The 19,901-nt window shown below is 47.7% G+C and overlaps 1 protein-coding gene across 1 annotated transcript in view; it reads left to right on the forward strand.

Annotated features, from left to right (window-relative positions):
* The window catches only part of pkd2l1 (polycystic kidney disease 2-like 1), a 102,805-nt gene that overhangs the window by 33,880 nt on the left and 49,024 nt on the right, over positions 1-19,901 (forward strand). The window contains exon 4 of the mRNA XM_038773762.1: positions 18,733-18,980. Within this exon, the coding sequence (XP_038629690.1) occupies positions 18,733-18,980 (248 nt within the window). The remainder of the gene's footprint in view (positions 1-18,732; positions 18,981-19,901) is intronic.

Raw genomic sequence — 19,901 nt, forward strand, 5'->3', positions numbered from 1 at the left:
CTGTGACAGCCAGTTTTCAATGCATGCAAACACACTTCCTCCAACTCCATTGGCTTTTACTTTATACATCAGCCTCTTATATGGCATCTTGCCAAATGCTTTCCAATTGCCTCTTAGTGTCCCAAAGATGTGCAGGCTAGGTGGAGTTACGGGGATAGGGTGGAGGAGTGGGGCTAGTAAGAATGCTCTTTCAAAGGGTCGGTGCAGACTCAATGGGCTTAATGGCTTCCTTCTCACTATAGGAACTGTATGTTTCTGTGGAACTGTTGGAATGTCCTGCACAAAATCTACTCTGCCAGCAGCACCCTACCCCTCCACCCCTCACCTGAGGTGGGCTACTTGGCAGGAGCAAAAACACCGGCTGACAGCTTGTCAGAATTATTAGAATTGTCTTAACCCAGGACCACTGACGGTGAGCGAGCAGTGAAATGGGCCTCAGCTCAACCCACACACTCACTGATGCACTGGGATTCCTGTTGGACCAGAAAATCCAAGGGAGTTTATCATTGCAGAAAGTAGCAAGGTGCGAGTTGGTTCAGATTCACAAACCTTCAACAAAAAGTTTCAGTCACTCAGGATTGTTAACAGCCCAGTTGCAAAGCCCAGTTTGTGTGAAAGAAAGAGAAGCAGAATCGAATCATGCCATGCTGAACATTCAGCACTAGATGGCAGTCACATCATAAGAACGGAATCCTTTGCAGCATGATACCGCTTTAAGCTTCGGAGTAATAGCTTCCTCAATTTATAGTTTGCTTTAAAAAATGCATAGCTGTGATTTGAAAGAACAGAAGATAGTCTACTAATCACCAACGTTGTCCGTTCTCTGTCCAACAAAGGTTCAACCCACTGAGCCACAAACCTCTCATCACAGGTAGGGCAAGGAGTCAGGTTCCAGATCCACCTCAGCCGCAATGGAGGCGGACTCGGATGACAGGCCGGAGCCTCCTGTCAGTCCCCCAATCACAGAGCCACGTAAATGAAAAGGCCAAAGCTGCAGCCACGATCAATCCTGCCGTTCAGCTCCACACTGATAGCCTGTCCATCCCCGGTCCTTCTTTGTTTTTAAAAATTTCTGCAGACTGAGGTTTGAGAGGTGCTTTTAAATAACAAATGAACTCATAAGGGCAGATATCTATTTTGAAAAAAAACAATCCTTGTTCAGAAAAAACAAAACCTTCCTCTAGATGTGGAGGATCTGCATCCTAAGCCCCTCCCTCCCACCCCCTCAGTTTCCTATCTGTCTGTGCAGGATCCACCTCTGCCCGTTGGGCTTTTGGTCATCCAGTGCTGTGGGCCCTCTCCTCTCACTGGGCCTCTCCTGTCTGGAACCGGTGGGATGTTAATGAGACTCCTTCTGTATGATTGCTCCTGGTACCACATGGCAGAAGCAATTAGGATTGAGGTCACAGTTGATCAGCCATCTGTAAACTGCTAAAGCCGAGAAACCTGTGCCTGTTGTGTTGACAAACGAAGCAGCCGACATGCACACAGCAAGATCCCACAAACACCAATTTAATTGGTTGCAAAATATGGTGGAAGCTTGGAATCTGAAATAAAAATGGATATTCCTGGAAACACTGAGCAGGTCGGACAGTATCTGCGGAGTCAGAAATGGTGAACTACTCAGCTGCTCCCCCCACCCCCCCTCACTAACCCCTCACCTTCACCCTTCAGTCCCCCCAAAAATCCTGTTTATGGCTCCCTGTGATGGGCCTCCACCTTCACCGCCTCTGCAATCACTGCTCTTCCACCATTCGGTGTCCCTGGATCGACAGTGATGGATCCAAACAGAGTGACCACAAGGAAACATAAGAACTAGGAGCAGGAGTAGGCCATCTGGCCCTTCGAGCCTGCTCCGCCATTCAATGAGATCATGGCTGATCTTTTGTGGACTCAGCTCCACTTTCCTGCCTGAACACCTTTATTCCTTTATTCTTCAAAAAACTATCTATCTTTATCTTGAAAACATTTAATGAAGGAGCCTCAACTGCTTCACTGGGCAAGGAATTCCATAGATTCACAACCCTTTGAGTGAAGACGTTCCTCCTGAGCTCAGTCCTAAATCTACTTCCCCTTATTTTGAGGCTATGCCCCCTAGTTCTGCTTTCACCCGCCAGTGGAAACAATCTGCCCGCATCTATCCTATCTATTCCTTTCATAATTTTGTATGTTTCTATACGATCCCCCCCGCATCCTAAATTCCAACGAATACAGTCCCAGTCTACTCAACCTCTCCTCGTAATCCAACCCCTTCAGCTCTGGGATTAACCTAGTGAATCTTCTCTGCACACCCTCTAGCGCCAGTATGTCCTTTCTCAGGTAAGGAGACCAAAACTGAACACAATAGTCCAGGTGTGACCTCAATAACACCTTATACAGTTGCAGCATAACCTTCCTAGTCTTAAACTCCAACCCTCTGGACAAAACCCTTGAAGGACAAAACTCCAGAAGGCATAAAAAAAGATTTATTGAAACACACAAATACTCTACTCCACTCTCCGAAGGGTTTGCCCCTCCTCCCCCTCCCTGCCAACCTTCGCTTAGGCTGGGGCTTTTATACTAGACAGGCCCTCCTTGTTAAGGGGAGGCCCTATCCCGTTAACGGGAACATTTATACTCCTCTGAGGTCAAGGGGAACCACATTCCATGACCTCCGTGACTGTTGTAACATACAGACACCCACACCTCTGCCTCTGATGTCTTGCCAACCCTGACACCCTCTGACCCTCCGAACAACACTGCACTTACTTCTAAATATTTATTTTTCTGAAGTTGCTGAATAAATTGTTTTTCTGAAGAATAATTATCTTTAATTGTGATTTGAAGAATTATGTTCCAATTCTGTCAGGGACAGTGGGTTAACAGGACGGGAGTAACTATTGTCAATTTCTCTGCTTCCCCGGGGCAGCAGGAAGCAACATAAGAACAAAAGAGATAGGAGAAGGAAGAGGCCATTCAGCCCCTCAAGCATTATTCAGATTGTGGGTGCGACTGAATGATTGTGCTTTTAACTCCATTTTCCAGCCTACATCTATAAATCTTGACTTCCTTGTAGATGAAAAATCTGTGCATCTCAGTCTTCAATATGGTCAATGACTCAGCCTGCACTGTTCTCTGTGGAAGAGAATTCCAAAGACTAACCACCCTCTGAGAGACAATCCATACCTCACGTTTTAAATGGGACACCCGTTATTTTGAAGCTGTGCCCCCGAGTTCTTAGATACCCCCATGAGGGGAAACATCCTTGTTGTGTTCTTTGTTTTAGTTCTTTCAGGATGGTGAAGGTTGAAGTGCTAGCAAAGAACAGCAAGCTGTATTTAATAAACAGAACTAATTTATTACACTATACGGAATTGGATTTGAACATATTACTAAGAAATTAGTTAAGTAAAGATTACACTACACATCTACGCGATTAACTATACTATTAATTCAACTACCTCACAACTACTCTGTCTTGCTCTCTCCCACTCTCTCCAGCTATCTCCCAGAAGTCAAGGAGGCATGTGATGTTTATATGGTTGCTCTATAGCACCATCTAATGATTAGACTAGTAACTTTACATTATGTGCTTTACAATATCCACATATTGTTTTCATCCTCTCAACTCCTGCTGGCCTCTGCGCCTACTCTGTATAATTTTGTTAAGTTTTCCCATGTATTATGCTTTTTCTTACTGGGCTGCTGACTGTATATGTCATAACCCAACAGGAGACCCAGGGATCTGCAACCTCGGAGTGCCTGTGGCTTCACCTGAGTACGATTTACCCAGCTGAGGGGGAGAGGCTACCCTTTTCCCTCGGACTGCTGAGACATCAATACCCCGGCCTGGGTGTGGGAGGAGGTGTAAATAGTAAGGAGTGGAAATCAAAACTTTTCTACAGACATTGCTTCCAAGTGGTCGCTTGCCTGAGACTTTACTGCATAGTACACCAGCACAGCACAGTCATCTTCTAACCACTGATGAAGCAAGATCGTGAGGAAGGTGTTGTCAGTTTTGAGCTGGGATTAATTTTCTCAAAGCACGTGACTGTTTGTACAAACGCAATTATTATTTAAAAATGCCTGCTGCACCTGCATCTACCACAACAAAGAGGTTTCTATTGCAAACACGATATTGCCAACAAACTGAAGTAACACGATAAGAGACGATGATCAATACATTAACACGCACAACCTGCTCCAGCTGTACTTCAATGTCGATCTCAATAAATTCACACAGGCAACTGGTGGCAAACCTTCACACATTCCTCAATCTGCCAGACAATCTCATTGCCTGGTAATTAAAACAGAAAATACTGCACAATCGCAGCAGGTCTGACAGCATCTGTGGGGAGAGAAGGGAGCCAACGTCTCGAGTCTGGGTGATTCTGAATCATCCAGATTCAAAACATTAGCTCCCTTCTCCACAGATGTTGTCAGACCAGCATTTCCTGTTTTTGCTTCAGATTCCAGCATCCATGGTAATTTGCTTTTATCATTCCCTGGAAATCTATGCTTTGTGTACAGGTAACAAAATGGGAAGTTGGCAGGCTGGAACATGCCATAAGCTTCGATGAATCTGAAGGAAAACAGGTTAGCATGTCAATTAAAATAGGAGAGATGTCACCTGAGGTTGGGATGTGATTTGATAATACTTCTGCATTTTCATTTTTAAAAAACAGTTACACACACCTGTCTGAGATTTTGGAGGCTAACTCTGTCAGACTGAACTGCTATTTCATCAAAGGAAATATGGTTCTGCCCTTTTCCTTTGTCAGTAGGACTAGTCTTGGAATGTTGTAAACCTGTTTCCTTCCCTGCTGTATATTTCACTTGGGTTCAGCCATTCAGGGAACAGAAACAACAGGGATCTCGTGGTCCAGTGTGTGATCAGCATTTTCACAGATCCCCCATTGCATCAAAGTCATCTCAGACGTAATAGCCGGGATTCTCCGACCCTGCGCAGAGTCGGAGAATCCCTGGGTGGGGCACGAGAATCGTGCCACGCCGCCCCGATGTCGGCTCGCCGATTCTCCGGCGCCGGTTTTTAGGCGCCCACGAGATCGCCGCCGTGCCGGTCGGGGGTCTTTGGAAGCAGCCCCCTGGTGATTCTCCGGGCCTCGACTGGCCGGCTGCCCGCCGAGTTCAGCCGAGTTTCGCTGGCGTGGGTTACTCAGGTCCCCATGGCGGGACCTGGAAGCTGTGGGCGCGATTCTCCCAAAACGGGAGAAATCGTAAGGCTGCCGTCAAACCCGCCCGGGAACCGATTCTGGTCCCCGGTCGGGGCTAGCAGCCCGACGCCGCAAGCTCCGGCATCACGGGCTTAATGAATATCGTTAAGCCCGCTTGCCGGAGTTAGCGCCGGCTGACGCGTCATACGACGTCAGCCGCTCATGCGCGGATTGGAAGACTCCAACCCGCACATGCGCGGATGACGTCATCGCGTATTTGCGCGAAACCCGCGCATGCGCGGGCCGGGATGCCCCTCAGCCGCCCCGCGAATGGATACTGCGGGGCGGCGGAAGGACAAATAGCGCGCGGGCATCGGGCCCGCTGCCCGCGATCGGTGCCCACCGATCGCGGGCCCATGGCACCCTTGGCACGGCCATGGTACTGCCGTGCCAATTGGTGCCATGGTTATAAAAAGCGAGTTGTTCCCGCCGTTTTTACGAACGGCCAGACCAGGTGTGCTTGCCGTTCGTAAAAACAGCGTAAAGGGCTGGGACTTCGGCCCATCGAACAGCTGTGAATCGCTGCCGGCCGTAAAAAAACGGCGGCAGCGATTTGTGTCGGGAGTTGGGCGGGGGGAGGGGGGGGGGGGAGAATAGCGGTAGGGCGGGAAACATTTCGGGAAGGCCCTCCCGCTATTCTCCGACCCGTCGTGGGGGGCGGAGAATCGGGCCCTGTGTCTGCGGGGGCCGTTCCAGAGGGGGGGCAGGGGGAATCCGACCCCGTGGGGGGCCTCCACGGTGGCCTGGCGTGCGATCGGGACCTACCTATTGGCGGGTGGGCTAGTTCCGTGGGGGCCTGTGTTCCTCCGCGCCGGGCCCCTGTAGGGCTCCGCCATATTGCCCAGGGGCTGGCACGGAGACGGGAACCGACGCGCATGTGAGGAATCACGCTGGCCGTGGCATTGCACAAACCTGCGCCGGCCATAACGCGCATGTGCGAACTCACGCCAGCTGAAGTTTTGGGAACCACTCCTGCACCAACCTAGCCCCCTAATAAGGGGAGCATACCGTACAAATGAGGACCGTTGACGCTGGCGTGGTTCACGCCACTTTTCAAGCCGCCGTCAGAACTTGGCCGCAGAATTGGAGAATCCAGGCCAAAGCTGGTTAATAGAAGAATGCTGGACGCTGAGGAAATCACAGCAAGGAATCCACAAGGAGCAGTGAAGAAAACAGAAAGAGGATGTTGCAATCTGACTTTCACCACTGGAGATGATTTGGTGAAAACCATGGAGCAGTTCACGGCCAAGATGGCAAAGCCACTTGATGAAGGTTCAACATTGTGAGATCAAGTATCAGCCAGGCACCTTGATGATTGCATGCGATACACTTAGCAAGTTGCCTAATCCAGTGAAGATATATCCTCGGACCCATGTATTGACTTCATTGACATCGCATTTGAAGATGTTCTCCAAATTCCATAGAAGGAGCGTACATGGCCCATTGAGTCTACACCGAACCTCTGAAAGCACACCCTACATAAGCCCATCAACCCCAGCCCCACCCCCTTAAACCTACCTAACCTGCACACCTTTGCACTGTGGGAGGAAACCTGAGTACCCGGAGACCCAGGCTTGGGGAGAACATGCAAACTCCACACAGTCACCCAAGGCCGAATTGAACCCAAGTCTCTGGTGCTGAGTCAGCAGTGCTAACCACTGTGCCAGCGTGCCAACCCTAATCCAGTATATTTTGCATAACTGAAATGCCAGCAGCACAAGAAGAAATGGTAAAACATTCCACACTACAGGAATTATGAAAAACATTCGAAGGATGGCCTGATTCAATTCAATATGTCCATGAACACATGAGGCCATTTTGGCCTAACTGGGACAAGCTTAGGCATCCTCTGGGGAGTCATTTTTAAAAGCAGGCAGGTCATCACAATGGAATCTTTGCAACCTGATATTCTTCAACTACTTCATCACTCACGCATGGGCATAGATGGGATGAGAAGACTCGCAAGAGAGACCGTGTATTGGTCAGGTATGAAAAATGTGAGGCATGCCATGTCAGCACAAAGCACCACCAATTCCACATGAGGTTATTACCCATTTTAGTCCAAAATTGCATCTGATCTCTTTCATGTCCATGGCACCGACTTGGTCGTCATTGTCGACTACTTTACTAAGTACTCCATTATTCGATAATTATAAAATACGTCAAAGCACAACTTTCATGCACGCTCAAAGTGCTATTTTCAGTGTTTGGTTTCCCTAGAGAAATAATTATGGATATGTCTCTGCAATCACCTTTTCAGGTTATGTGTGAGAAGTGGAATATATATCATACTACTTCTTCCTCTCATTACCCTAGATGTAACAGCTGAATGAATGATTTGCATAGTGAAATCCATAATTCTCAAATATGGACAGACAAAGCAAGATCTACGCAATGCAATGTTGCATCTGAAAGCGACACCTTTAAGTGCAACTCTTCCATCACCAGCAGAGATCATGTTCATCCAACTAGTGTGTACCAATCTACCCACTCTTACCCATTCTATCCTGAGAAACAACTTTTAAAACTGCAAGAGAAAATTACCAATGTGCACGATAATAATACAGGTACAGAATTGCCAAGTTTATACCTGGGACAACACGTCCGCATCCAGGATCCTTCAGAAGTCACCACACAACAAAGGCACAACGGTGAGATGTATTCGAGGACAAATCCAATCCATTCCAGTTCCTAATGACTATGCAGTGCTATTGTATTGAGGACACAATCCCAAATCAGCCACAAACAACATTCAAGAAGGATAACCCTTCTGGACAAGGTTAGCATTTTAAGATCTGGGAATACCAGCAGGTTACCGTTATACTTTAAAGAGACATAGATTCATCCGTCTGATACACTTGTGTAATGGTGAGAAAAATGAACATGTATTGTAATTAGTTACATTACTGTAGAAGGGGGAGGGGAGTTTCTTTAAAAAGAAAGGGGGATGTTGTAATATGCTTTTATCACATCACTAGAGAGGAAGTGTGATCCAGGTTCACTACAGTCTGTGAGCAGCACACAGGAGTTCTGCTGCTGATGTCTTCAAGCTCTCTAACCATGTATATCTGTTCATATCAACTTTGTTTAAATAAATGGACCCAAAGTATGTTTGCACAAGCCCTGAAGCATGACTGGTACCTTTATATCATTATAAAAACACGCAAGAGGAGATGGTAAAAATATTGAAAAAAGCAACAAATAGAAAGAGGGAGGTGAGGAACTCTGGTGAAAGAATCTATAGTGGTGGAAAGAGATCATGCTGATGAATTGGCAACAGGGCATTGAGGTTTCTATTGGTTTTCTACTGCAGGCATCCAATCCACCAACAGCTTGATCTTGGTGGTTTTCTGACAGGAATAGGTCATACTCAGGCCTCCTGAAACTTGAGCAAAGTAACTGAGCAACAGAACAAGAAACAAATCAATGTTTGACCAATCTATAAAGTTGCCAATTCCCATACTGGCAACAATGACTCAGAGGACTTGTAGATAGTTGAACATATAACTCCACTGTTATACTCTTGAACCAGTGGACAAAATGATCAAGGTTCACAACTGTTCTTTAATAATTTATTGTTACAACTTCCCTACTCCCTTAGATTAGCTCAAATACTGTTTATCATTGATGACCTACAAACATCAGCAACCTGCTCCCTTTTAAAGTTATCTCAGTACTACACTCAGATACACTTAATTGTACGTCCCAAAGACTGGCAGATTATATCAAACAGAATGTCCCTTCTGCTTTTTGCAACGGGCAAGGTACAGACCACACCCAACCAGGTCGTGCTTGTAAAACTAAAAACACGCTCACCAACATAATATGTCATTCCACGATTGAGCAACATTTGCTAAGTTATACTCAGTATGTTAAAAATTACACTGACAACCAATTTAAGATGGTCAATCGGGTTTGCAGTGTGGCGCATTTGCATGTACTGGAAGCTACATACATTAATACAGAGGACTCTATTCTTTACAGACAGAAAAATCATATACACACATCCGCCTGTTTCGGCTAAACAAAATAAGTAACAACCATTCGCTGGTTCGTTCTTCAGCTAAGTGCCTTGACCAATCAGAGTCAAGCTGCCTGGTTAAAATGTCAAACAATGCTTGACAGTTAACTATCAGTCACTATCAACTGGTGCATTCTCCATGGCAATGCCTCTACCAATCAGAGTCCACTTGCCCAGCCAATCAGCATTCTGTTCTCATGCAGTGTAAATTTGTTGATTCCCTTTACATTGTATTTTTGAGAAGGTTCTGATGAGTGCAAATGAAAATCTTCAAAAAAAAGTCACTTTCATCAATACTGAACTTCTTTTCTGAGAAGCTGTATACTGTGCACTGCTGTCATTGCTCAATGTTACTCCCTCTACTGCTGTCACATCTGGCAGAGTCAAATAACGGAAGGGGCCTGTAGAGCTCAATCCAGCTGCCTCTCAAGTCCCACGGTGTCCCCAGGACCTCTAGGCACTGACCGGGAGCAGGGAATGCTGTATGCTGACATGGGGCCTCTCTACAGGATGACAACGGCAGTCACAGCTCTCCTGAGCCTCCCCCTCCTGATAACGGCACGTCATGGGACAGTGGGCAGAACAGGATGGCACGACGAGGCATACTCTCCGGCCCAGGCCCTCAAGTGACGCCTGCCAGGGGCATCAAAGGCCACACGATGCGGCAAACAGCAGGCTGCCTCCAACTGCATCCTGACATAGTGGCACAGCACGGAAGGCAAATCACAGAGAAGACACGGAGGGGGGTGGGGTTTCGGTGGTGAGGGGGCACCACCAACGTTAGCTAGGGACAGTTAGGGTCACAATTATACACCATTAAAAAACATTATACCTGAGGCATGTGCAGCATCCATCACATTATTCCACACTGGGGGCCCTCCTGCACCCCCCCTCCCGCAGTTGACCTCTCCCTGCCCCTACCCCCTGGGCACGGTGGTCCTGTATCTTGCACCCCCCAGGGCATGCCACGTGGAGGTGATGGATGTGAGCATGTCATCAACAGACAGGCAGGAGTCAGACTGTGGCAGAGGAGCTGGTTTAGCTCACCAGGGGCTGGTTTAGCTCACCAGGCTAAATCGCTGGCTTTTAAAGCAGGCCAGCAGCACGGTTCAATTCCCGTACCAGCCTCCCCGGACAGGCGCCGGAATGTGGCGACTAGGGGCTTTTCACAGTAACTTCATTGAAGCCTACTCGTGACAATAAGCGATTTTCATTTTCATTTTTCAGGAGCACCAGAGCTCAGCCCACAGTGGGTTATCATCACCCTCCTGCCTTGTATAGTGACCCGCTGACAGTGCCAACACTGGCCCATCACCCTGGAGTGATGTAACACAGAGCCTGGGAGAGTGGAACATGTCGATTGGGGAGCAGAGGAGAATGGTTGGGAATGAGAGGAGTGAGGGGGAGCCCAATCAGGTGGGAGGATGGGGGGATGGTGGTGGGATGGGTAGAGGGGGTGAGCTGATAAACAAAGCCATGTCCTGTGAGAAGCGTGCGAGAATGAAAGTCTCCCTGGCCCTCCGGGCATGCAGCCCTCGCTGTCGCTGCCTGTCCTCCATCCTCCGGCTGCTCCCACGGGTCCTCCCCGGGCTATTCATCCAGCTAGTCCTGGTCCCAATCCTCCCCACCTCCTCTTACCAGGCCCCATGTTCCTCCTTCTCCACCTCCAGCATGTCACCCCACTGTTGTGCCAGGTTGTGGAGGGCACAGCAGACACCAGAAAGTGGGCTACCCTCTGGGGTACTGCAGTGCACCACCAGAGCGCTTGAGGCACAGAGCCGCATTTTGGGCAATCCGATGAACCGTTCCATGACAGCTCGGGTTGCCACATGGGACTCGTTGTATTGGGTCTCCGCTTCAGTCACCGGCCTCCATACTGGCATCATTAGCCAGTTCCTTATCCCCCAAGAGCCAACCGACCATCCTGGGGTGTCCCTTGAAGATGCCGGGGATGTCTGACTGCTCCAAGATGTAGCTTTCGTGCACACTCTCTTTTACGTCCATTACATCGTCATTGGTGGCTACTTTACCAAATATTCTATTCTATTATTTGACAATTGCACAATACATCAGCATAACTGTCACAGACATATTCTAAGTGCTATTTTCAGTTTTTTGATTTGATAAAGAAAGCATTACCTGTCTGCAATTTATTAGTAAGCCATTTCAGAATATGTGTGAGAAGTGGAATATTGATCACACTACCATTTCTTATTATTAGCCTAGATGTAAAGACATAGCTAAATGAATGATTCATATGGTGAAATTTCCAACTCTCAAACATAGATAGGCCAAGCAAGATCTACACATTGCAATGTTACATCTGAGAGTGACACATTTAAGTGCAACTATTCCATCACTGGCAGAGCTCAAGTAAGCAGGCAAATGTTCACCAATTTATCTACTCTTACCCATTTTACTCTCTCAGAAACTAAAGAACAACTTACGTAACTGCAAGAAAGGCTGTGACCAACATGCATGATAAAAATGCAGATGCAAAATTGCCAAATTTAGATTTGGGACAAGTTCGCATGCAGGAACCATCAGAAGGTTTGTGGCAACCAACTGAGATGATCAGAACTCATATCTGAGGTTTTATGAAGTAATTATACACAAAGTCATGATGAAGAGGCATAATTGAGGACAAATCAGATCCATTTTAGCTCCTCAACCACCGTACTGCCCTATTACATCTAGAATTAGATCCAAAATGCAACCAGGGACAACATCCAAGAATGATATTCCCACAGATCTCTGTGAACCATTAGAAAAACCTACGGAAGAGGTTCCCATAACAAGATCTGTGTCACCAGCAGATTACGCGTGTGCTTTAGAAAGTCATAGATTCACCAGCTTGGTCGAGCGTTGTCATGGAGAAAACACCAAGGAACAGTTATCCCCATGCTTTTATTTAAATTTGCCTGATCTGAATTGAAACACTGGGGGAATAACTGTTTGCTGGTGCTTTCTCTATATGTCTTGGGCAATCAGAGTCCATTTGCAAACCTTTCAACACCTTGTTCCCATGCAGCGTAGAGTTTTGTTCCCTTTGAGATTTGGTATCCTTATGATTCTGTTCTGATGAGTGCAAGATGAAAAGTTTCAGCAACATGTTCCTTTTTTAAGCAACAACTGTATTAAGTTGCTTATTCGATTATTCTGGGGCAGTTTGATTATGTTGATACCACTCTCTCCTGACCAATAAGCTTTAGACGATGTAAGGATGCACTTCATACTTCCATGCCCCCCCCCTACCCCACCCACCCCCAAACCCGTACCCACCTCACCCCACCCCATCCCAAAATTAGCTCTGTGCCTTTTTCCAAGAAGCCCAGTGTGAATGGATTGTGGAGAAACAGCAAGAAGGCAGCGATGATAATGATACAAAGGGAGTGCACATGGATGACCAGTTGAATGTTGTTGGCATGATTTCGTTCATCAATTTGTATTGGAATGTTAATTTTGTGATGGCTTTTACTTTTGCATTGTGTGATATTGCACATACATATTCAGTGGCAGAGGGAAGGGAAGGTGTGGGACTGTTGCTGAATGGGGAATTGCTGGTATCATAAAGGTGAATTGTTCATGGACAGTCGGTCTGACAGGGACTGTTATCAATGTCGCCTCACTTCATCCTCTTCCTCTTGCTCCTCACCCTCCTGTTCTTCGGCTACTTACTACATATGGTGGAGAGGTTGTTCAGCCTTTAGAAGGCCAGCATGAATCCTGACAAATACTTCAGCGCACCTCTAGAGATGTCCAGGCAAATGGAAATATTGTTTAAGCATGTCAAGTGTCTGTTCTGTCACATTTAGATGGCAACATAACTTTTGTGCATGGGAGATCATATCAGAGCCATGGGTTATGTTGTCATAGATCATAGAATTTACAGTACAGAAGGAGGCTATTCAGCCCATCGAGTCTGCACCGGCTCTTGGAAAGAGCACCTTACCCAGGCTCACATCTCCACCCTATCCCCATAACCCAGTAACCCCACCCAACACTAGAACATAGAACATAGAACATTACAGCGCAGTACAGGCCCTTCGGCCCATGATGTTGCGCCGTCCTGTGAAACCCCTCTAAAGTCCCTCTACACTATAGAACATAGAACACTAAGGGCAATTTTAGACACTAAGGGCAATTTATCATGGCCAATCCACCTAACCTGCACATTTTTGGACTGTGAGAGGAAACCAGAGCATTGTCAGCAGGTTGTTGCCCAGTAGCCACCCTTTGCTTTGTCTTTGTGACTCAAACTCAGCTAGATTACAGTGGGCTGCTGCAGAATGAAGGCACTATGTCCGCTGTATGATTCATTACTTATGGGTCACTCAGCCATTTGAAGTTGAGAGTGGAATCCCTTTCTGGTTGCAGTATCGGACTAATGTGGAAATCACAAGGCAGTGTGCTAGTCATTGGCACCCTGCTCCATGGGGAAGCCTGAAATCTGAGTGACGACCCACGTTCATTCTACCTGCATCTTTCTGGCAAGAGAGAGTGAAATTGGATTATATTCAGGATTGTTGTCTCCATTGGTAGGGTGCTGCTCTAACCTAATCTGGCTCGGGGTAATAAAGCTGAGCTAATAGGTAGAGCAGTGACCATTACATAATGCTATTCAATATATTCTTGGTTCAAGTGTGAACAGAACTCCAGTTATGGTCCGAAAGATTTCTAAAGGTTTATCATTGCATGTTGCTGGCGTACATTTATGGCCATATCCACTTTGAGGTGGTACTTCTAATGTTTTAAATTTGAGCCATCAAGTCCCTGTGATATTCTACACAATCCAATTTCCCTCATTAAGTCAATAATGCACCTTCTTACATTTCCTGATGTTGAAATCCGCCTGCCACTTTTTATCAGCTCCACCAATTAACCCCACATTACAACACAAACTCCCCACCCAGGCTGCACTGAGTCCCGCTTTCTACACTGAGGAGCTCTACTCGCTGGACTTCCTCAATGCAGAAGATGATTGCGACCCCTGAACCCTCTCAAAGCCCCAACTCACCTGTAAGGGGTCTTGAGGCCCCACCCTGCGACCGCGCAGGGCATCCTAGGTGATCACCGTCGCGGGAAAAATGCCAGCCTGGCCCCTTGGCACTGTGAGCTTGGGACCCTGGCAGTGCCCCTGCCAACTTGACAGTGTCAGGTTGGCACTCAGGTGGCACTGCCATGGTGCCAGACTGGCAGTGCCACGGTGCCCAAATGTTGGGAGAGTGCAGAGTGGCCGGGGACCGTCCCATAGTGCATTAGGGCTTGGGCGGTCGTGTTAGGTGCCTCAGAGATTAGGATGCCGAGATCTTTAGCTATACTGAGGAGTTCCAGCAAGTGAAGCTCCTCAGTGTAGAAAATGGGGCTTTGTGCAGCCTTGGACACACATTCCCCATTGAGGCCCCTTATTTAATCCAAGTGCCGTTTTATAGCCATGTGTTTCTCGGTGCTGCGAGCATTGGGAAACACACAACAAAACACGCTCGTTGTGGGACCTTGTTCCCATTTACTTGAATTGTGCCCTAAGTGTTACCACTCGGCCTGAATTGTGTCTATATTGCATTCTCGTTTAGGGTGCTATTCGGTAAATGAGTCAGGACTATGTTATTCTCTAAGTCTGAATAAAGATTGTAGACTTCCAGTTAACACAAATACTTTATTCAATGGGTTTGTTCTGTTTCCAGAGCTTAACTAGATATAATACAGTCAGGAGGTATGACCAGTGAAGCTAAGGTAAGCTGCCTATGCTGAGCTGTCTCTGTCTGCTGCTGCTCACTAACCCTGTGCTTCTGAAAGAGGCGGATCCTCCCTTGGGCTGGACCCGTCTCTGATGCTGCCCTCTAGTAATACTGTGGCTGTTACATCTGTCTGTAGTCCCAGGTGTATGTGCAGATGTATGTACAGATGTACAGATCACTACTGTACAAGGGCATGCTAATGGGCCACCACAAATTCTGAGCAATTCCCAGCCCTCCAGGCGTACTAATCGCTGGGGTCCAGAGGTAGCCCCGATAGCCTGGCAACTGGAGCGGATTTTAAGCACTTCACTTACCACACTCACTGCAGCCAAGCAAAATGGCTCAGAGAAAACCTGCACCCCCCTTCCCCCCCCCCCAACCCCCCCCCTTCCCCCCCCCCCCCCACCCACCCCCCCACCCCCCACCCCCAAGTCCATGGTGGACTCATGGATCCATGCCACTGGGGAGCGGAGGGACACCTTCTTCCCTAGGGTGGGCCACAGACTCAAGCCTGCTACTGACCACTGCCTGGGACATGGTGGCAGAGGCAGTCAGCACTGCCAGCCTCACCAGGAGGAGACAGCTGGTGATCCTGAGGGGTGGGGGACACTGGTGAGCCCTCTGCCCTGAGAGGAACATAGAACCAGGGAGGGTTCTAAAGGCTGTGGTGCAGGTGTCCACTGGTTAGGGTGAGCTCTGCTAATCCTCTGCTTCCTGCAATGGGGCAGCGCTTTTGAGGAGTGCCAACACCTGATGGTCCCCTGATTGAGCTTGACCCTTGATGATACAGCTGGGGTATGAGGATGTCCAAAGTGGCGGCCTGGGTGGGCTCCCAGATGACCAGAGGCCTTTTGTGCATTTAAAGGGCACAGGCAGGAGTGTGAGCTGCCAGGGGCCTGTAAGTAGAACCAAAGAGGCGAGTTGAAAAGACAGACAGCAGCAATGGCGATCTGAACCAGGCCACCCCGATCCCGACGGGACACCCGAAGTTACTACCCAGTACAGCCATTCCCCACCCTTCCTCCCCTCCCCGCAGAGAGCCCAACAATTTTCAATGGTTTTCCAGTGTTTTGTTAGCCTACTGCTCTCCCTCCGCAGCCCTGGTGCCCAGTCCACGTTTGTAAATACTTGTACTAATTCACATCCGCAAGATTTCTGCCTTAGAGGAGCGGAGCATCGCGGAATCATAGACTCATAGAATTTACAGGACAGAAGGAGGCCATTTGGCCCATCGAGTCTGCACCAGCCCTTGGAAAGAGCACCCTACCTATGTCCACACCTCCACCCTATCCCCGTAACCTCACAAAACCTTTTGATACTAAGGGGAATTTAACACGTCCAATCCACCTAACCTGCACATCTTTGGACTGTGGGAGGAAACCGGAGCACCCAGAAGGGTGAAGCATGAAGTGTTTAACTCGCTAATCACATTTAAATGCATGCAAATACTGCTTTTGCATGCCGTCACCGGCACAGGACGCTAACCTCGTTTTCGCCTTGGAGAAAGACCTGAGCATGGAGTCCGAATCGGCGCAGGGTACGGGCCTCAAATTTGGCCAGACACCCGATTCTCCACACAATTCTGATTCGTATTTCTGACGTTGAAAGGCAGAGAATTCCGTCCCTGGTCTATGAAAGCTTCGTGCTTATGATGATCAGTACCTCTTGGTAATTTTCATCAAACCAGCCACAATGTTTCCCAGGCATGAGAACGAGGATCTCTTCACAGTTGCTTGATCGGTGGACTTTAGGCGAGCTGCGTTTATGGTCACACTGTAGCTCCTGCTGGCTGATGTCTGAGCGGCTGGCAGTGAGGCGCTGATTGAGAAAGGCAACCTTGACAGAATCTTTGAGGCCTTCATACATCATTGCTTAACATAGAAACATAGACGATAGGAGCAGGAGGAGGCCATTCAGCCCTTCAAGCCTGCTCCGCCATTCCTCACGATCATGGCTGATCTTCCAACTCAATAGTCTAATCCTGCTTTCTCCCAATAACCCTTGATCCCATTTGCCCCAAGTGCTGTATCGAGCATCCTCTTGAGTATATTCAAAGTTTTAGCATCAACTACTTCCTGTGGTAATGAATTCCATAGGCTAACCACTCTCTGGGTGAAGAAATTTCTCTGCATCCCTGTCCGACATGGTTTACCCTGAATCCTCAGACTGTGACCCCTGGTTCTGGACACGCCCATCATTGGGAACATCTTCCCTGCATCTACACTGTCTAGTCCTGTTAGAATTTTATTAGTCTCTATGAGATCCCCCCTCATTCATCTGAACTCCAGCGAAAACAATCCCAACCTAGTGAATCTCTCCTCATACGTCAATCCCCCATCCCTGGAATAAGTCTGGTAAACCTTCGCTGCCCTCCCTCAAGAGCAAGAACATCCTTCCACAGAAAAGGAGACCAAAACTGCACACAATACTCCAAATGTGGCCTCACCAAGGCACTGTACAATTGCAGCAACACATCCTTGCTCCTGCACTCAAAACCTCTTGCATTGCTGGCCAACATACTATTAACCTTCTTTACCGCCCGCTGCACCTGCATGCTTACCTTCAGCGACTGGTGCACAAGGAGACCCAGGTCCCGCTGCACACTCCCATGTCCCAATTTATAGTCATTGTTTGCGCATCAGGCAGATGAAGACAGTAGATTGGAGGTTACTTGGGGATATAGAGAATGGGTAGGGGAGTGGGCCCAGGCAGGGTGTTCATTCAAACGATCGGTGCAGACTTGATGGGCTGAATGGCCTTCTTCTGCACTCTAGCGATTCTATGGATAAGGTAATGATCAATCCAGCAATTGTTGAGCTCCAGATGATGGCACAGTGGACCAGTAATCCAGAGACCCACCCAATGCTCCGGGGACGTTGCAGATGGTGAAATTTGAATTCAATAAAAATTGGAATTAAAAGGCTCAATGAATACCGTGAAACAATTATAGATTGTTGTAATGTCCTTCAGGGAAGGGAATCTGCCATCCTTACCTAGTTTAGCCTGCATGTGACTAGATCCACAGAAATGTGATTGGCTCTTAAATTCCCTCTGAAATGTCATGGGCAACGAAGGAAGTTTCCTAGCACTGCCAATGGGCAATTCTTCACACTCTCTGATATTTCAGCTGGGATCTCTGGCTGCCTCTGTTTAAACCCTAATGAAGAAAAACAACAGCAGGTTCATCACCCCCAATTGTTGCACACAGCTGCCCCATTCCTCTCCGAAAGTGGGAATTTAAAATGTTCTTTATGCATTAGGTTTCTATTTTATCTATTGCATGACATCCTGAAATTACTCTTGTTATAATCCACACATTCAGCTGAGAATATTATAATAATCTGTGTTCCAGTTACGGAACAGCTACCACGTGGTAGTATAGTAGTTAGCACTATGACTTCACAGCGCCAGGGTCCCAGGTTCGATTCTGGCTTGGGTCACTGTCTGTGTGGAGTCTGCATGTTCTCCCCGTGTCTGCGAGGGTTTCCTCCGGGGGCTCCGGTTTCCTCCCACAAAGTCCTAAAAGAAGTGCTCTTAGGTAATTTGGACATTCTGAATTCTCCCTCTGTGTACCCGAACAGGCGCCGGAATGTGCCGACTCGAGGTTTTTCACAGTAACTTCATTGCAGCGTGTGTTATTATTATTACACAGTTGTGATTTTGTGGTGTAAACAATGTTTTGAAGCAATAAAATTCTTGTTGTTGCGTTGCTCTATTTTGCAGCAGCCTGTTTGATTTTACACTTTTATTGTCTGTTCAGTATGCACAGGGCCCATTGCTGAATGGGCTGTACTGGTCCAAATGGTACAACGGCGATTCATTTGCACATGGTCCTCGTTCATTTATCTACTATGAGAATATGCTTCTGGGTGTTCCCCGCATTCGACAAATCAAAGTTATGAATAATTCCTGTGTGGTTCACAAGGACTTCCGAAAAGACATCAGTGGATGTTATTCTGTTTACACCACAGACAATGAAAAGAAATCTCCAATCAAAAATGGAACAGCGTGAGTGACCTTAAGGGTGTGGGGGCTGTGGTTGCATTTTTATGGCTAATAGCTGCACTTTCTATTGTTATATTTTCTTCCATCCCCTCCCATTACAAAGACATTTGCTCCTTGCTGGTGTGTGCAAACCCACGGTTTACCCTCTGCAGTTAAATAGTCATTACTTCTGTTTTAGTTTGGCAGGGTATTTGCCTGCAGAACACATGGGTGTTTGTTCAACCAAAATATACTCACACAAAATTGCAGGAGAGATTGCTGGATCTTTTTTTTTAATTTTCCCAATTAAGGGGCAATTTAGCGTGGCCAATCCACCTATCCTGCACCTTCTTTGGGTTGTCCGGGTGAGACCCACGCATATGCGGGGAGAATGTGCAAACTCCACACGGACAGTGGCCTGGGGCCGGAATCGAACCGGGGTCCTCGGCGCTGTGAGGCAGCAGTGTTAACCACTTCACCACCGTGCCGCCTGAACTTGCTGGATCTTGATCAAAGCTGGAACTCTGGCTTGTCTTTCCCTCTCTTAACCACGACACGAAGATAAGTTGAAATGCTTGTACTGTCATTCCAGGTGAGATCAGCTTGGTCAAAACAGTTCAGGGTTCAAATCGAGATGTTTCCAGGCATCACTGTGGCATAGTGGTTAGCACAGCGGTCTCACAGCACCAGGGTCCCAGGTTTGATTCCGGCCTTGGGTGACTGTGTCGAGTTTGTACATTCTCCCCTTGTCCGCGTGTGTTTTTTCTGTATGCTCCGGTTTCCTCCCACAGTCCAATGGAAATCAGTGGATGAACAGAAAAACGTAGGGCGCGATTCTCCGCTGCCCATGACGGGTCGGAGAATAGTGGGAGGGCCGTCCCAACATTTTTCCCGACCTCCCGCTATTCTCCCCCCCCCCCCCCCCCCCCCCCCCACGGCCGCTCC

This window comes from Scyliorhinus canicula, chromosome 16, assembly GCF_902713615.1.
Source record: "Scyliorhinus canicula chromosome 16, sScyCan1.1, whole genome shotgun sequence".
Classification (NCBI taxonomy): domain Eukaryota; kingdom Metazoa; phylum Chordata; class Chondrichthyes; order Carcharhiniformes; family Scyliorhinidae; genus Scyliorhinus; species Scyliorhinus canicula.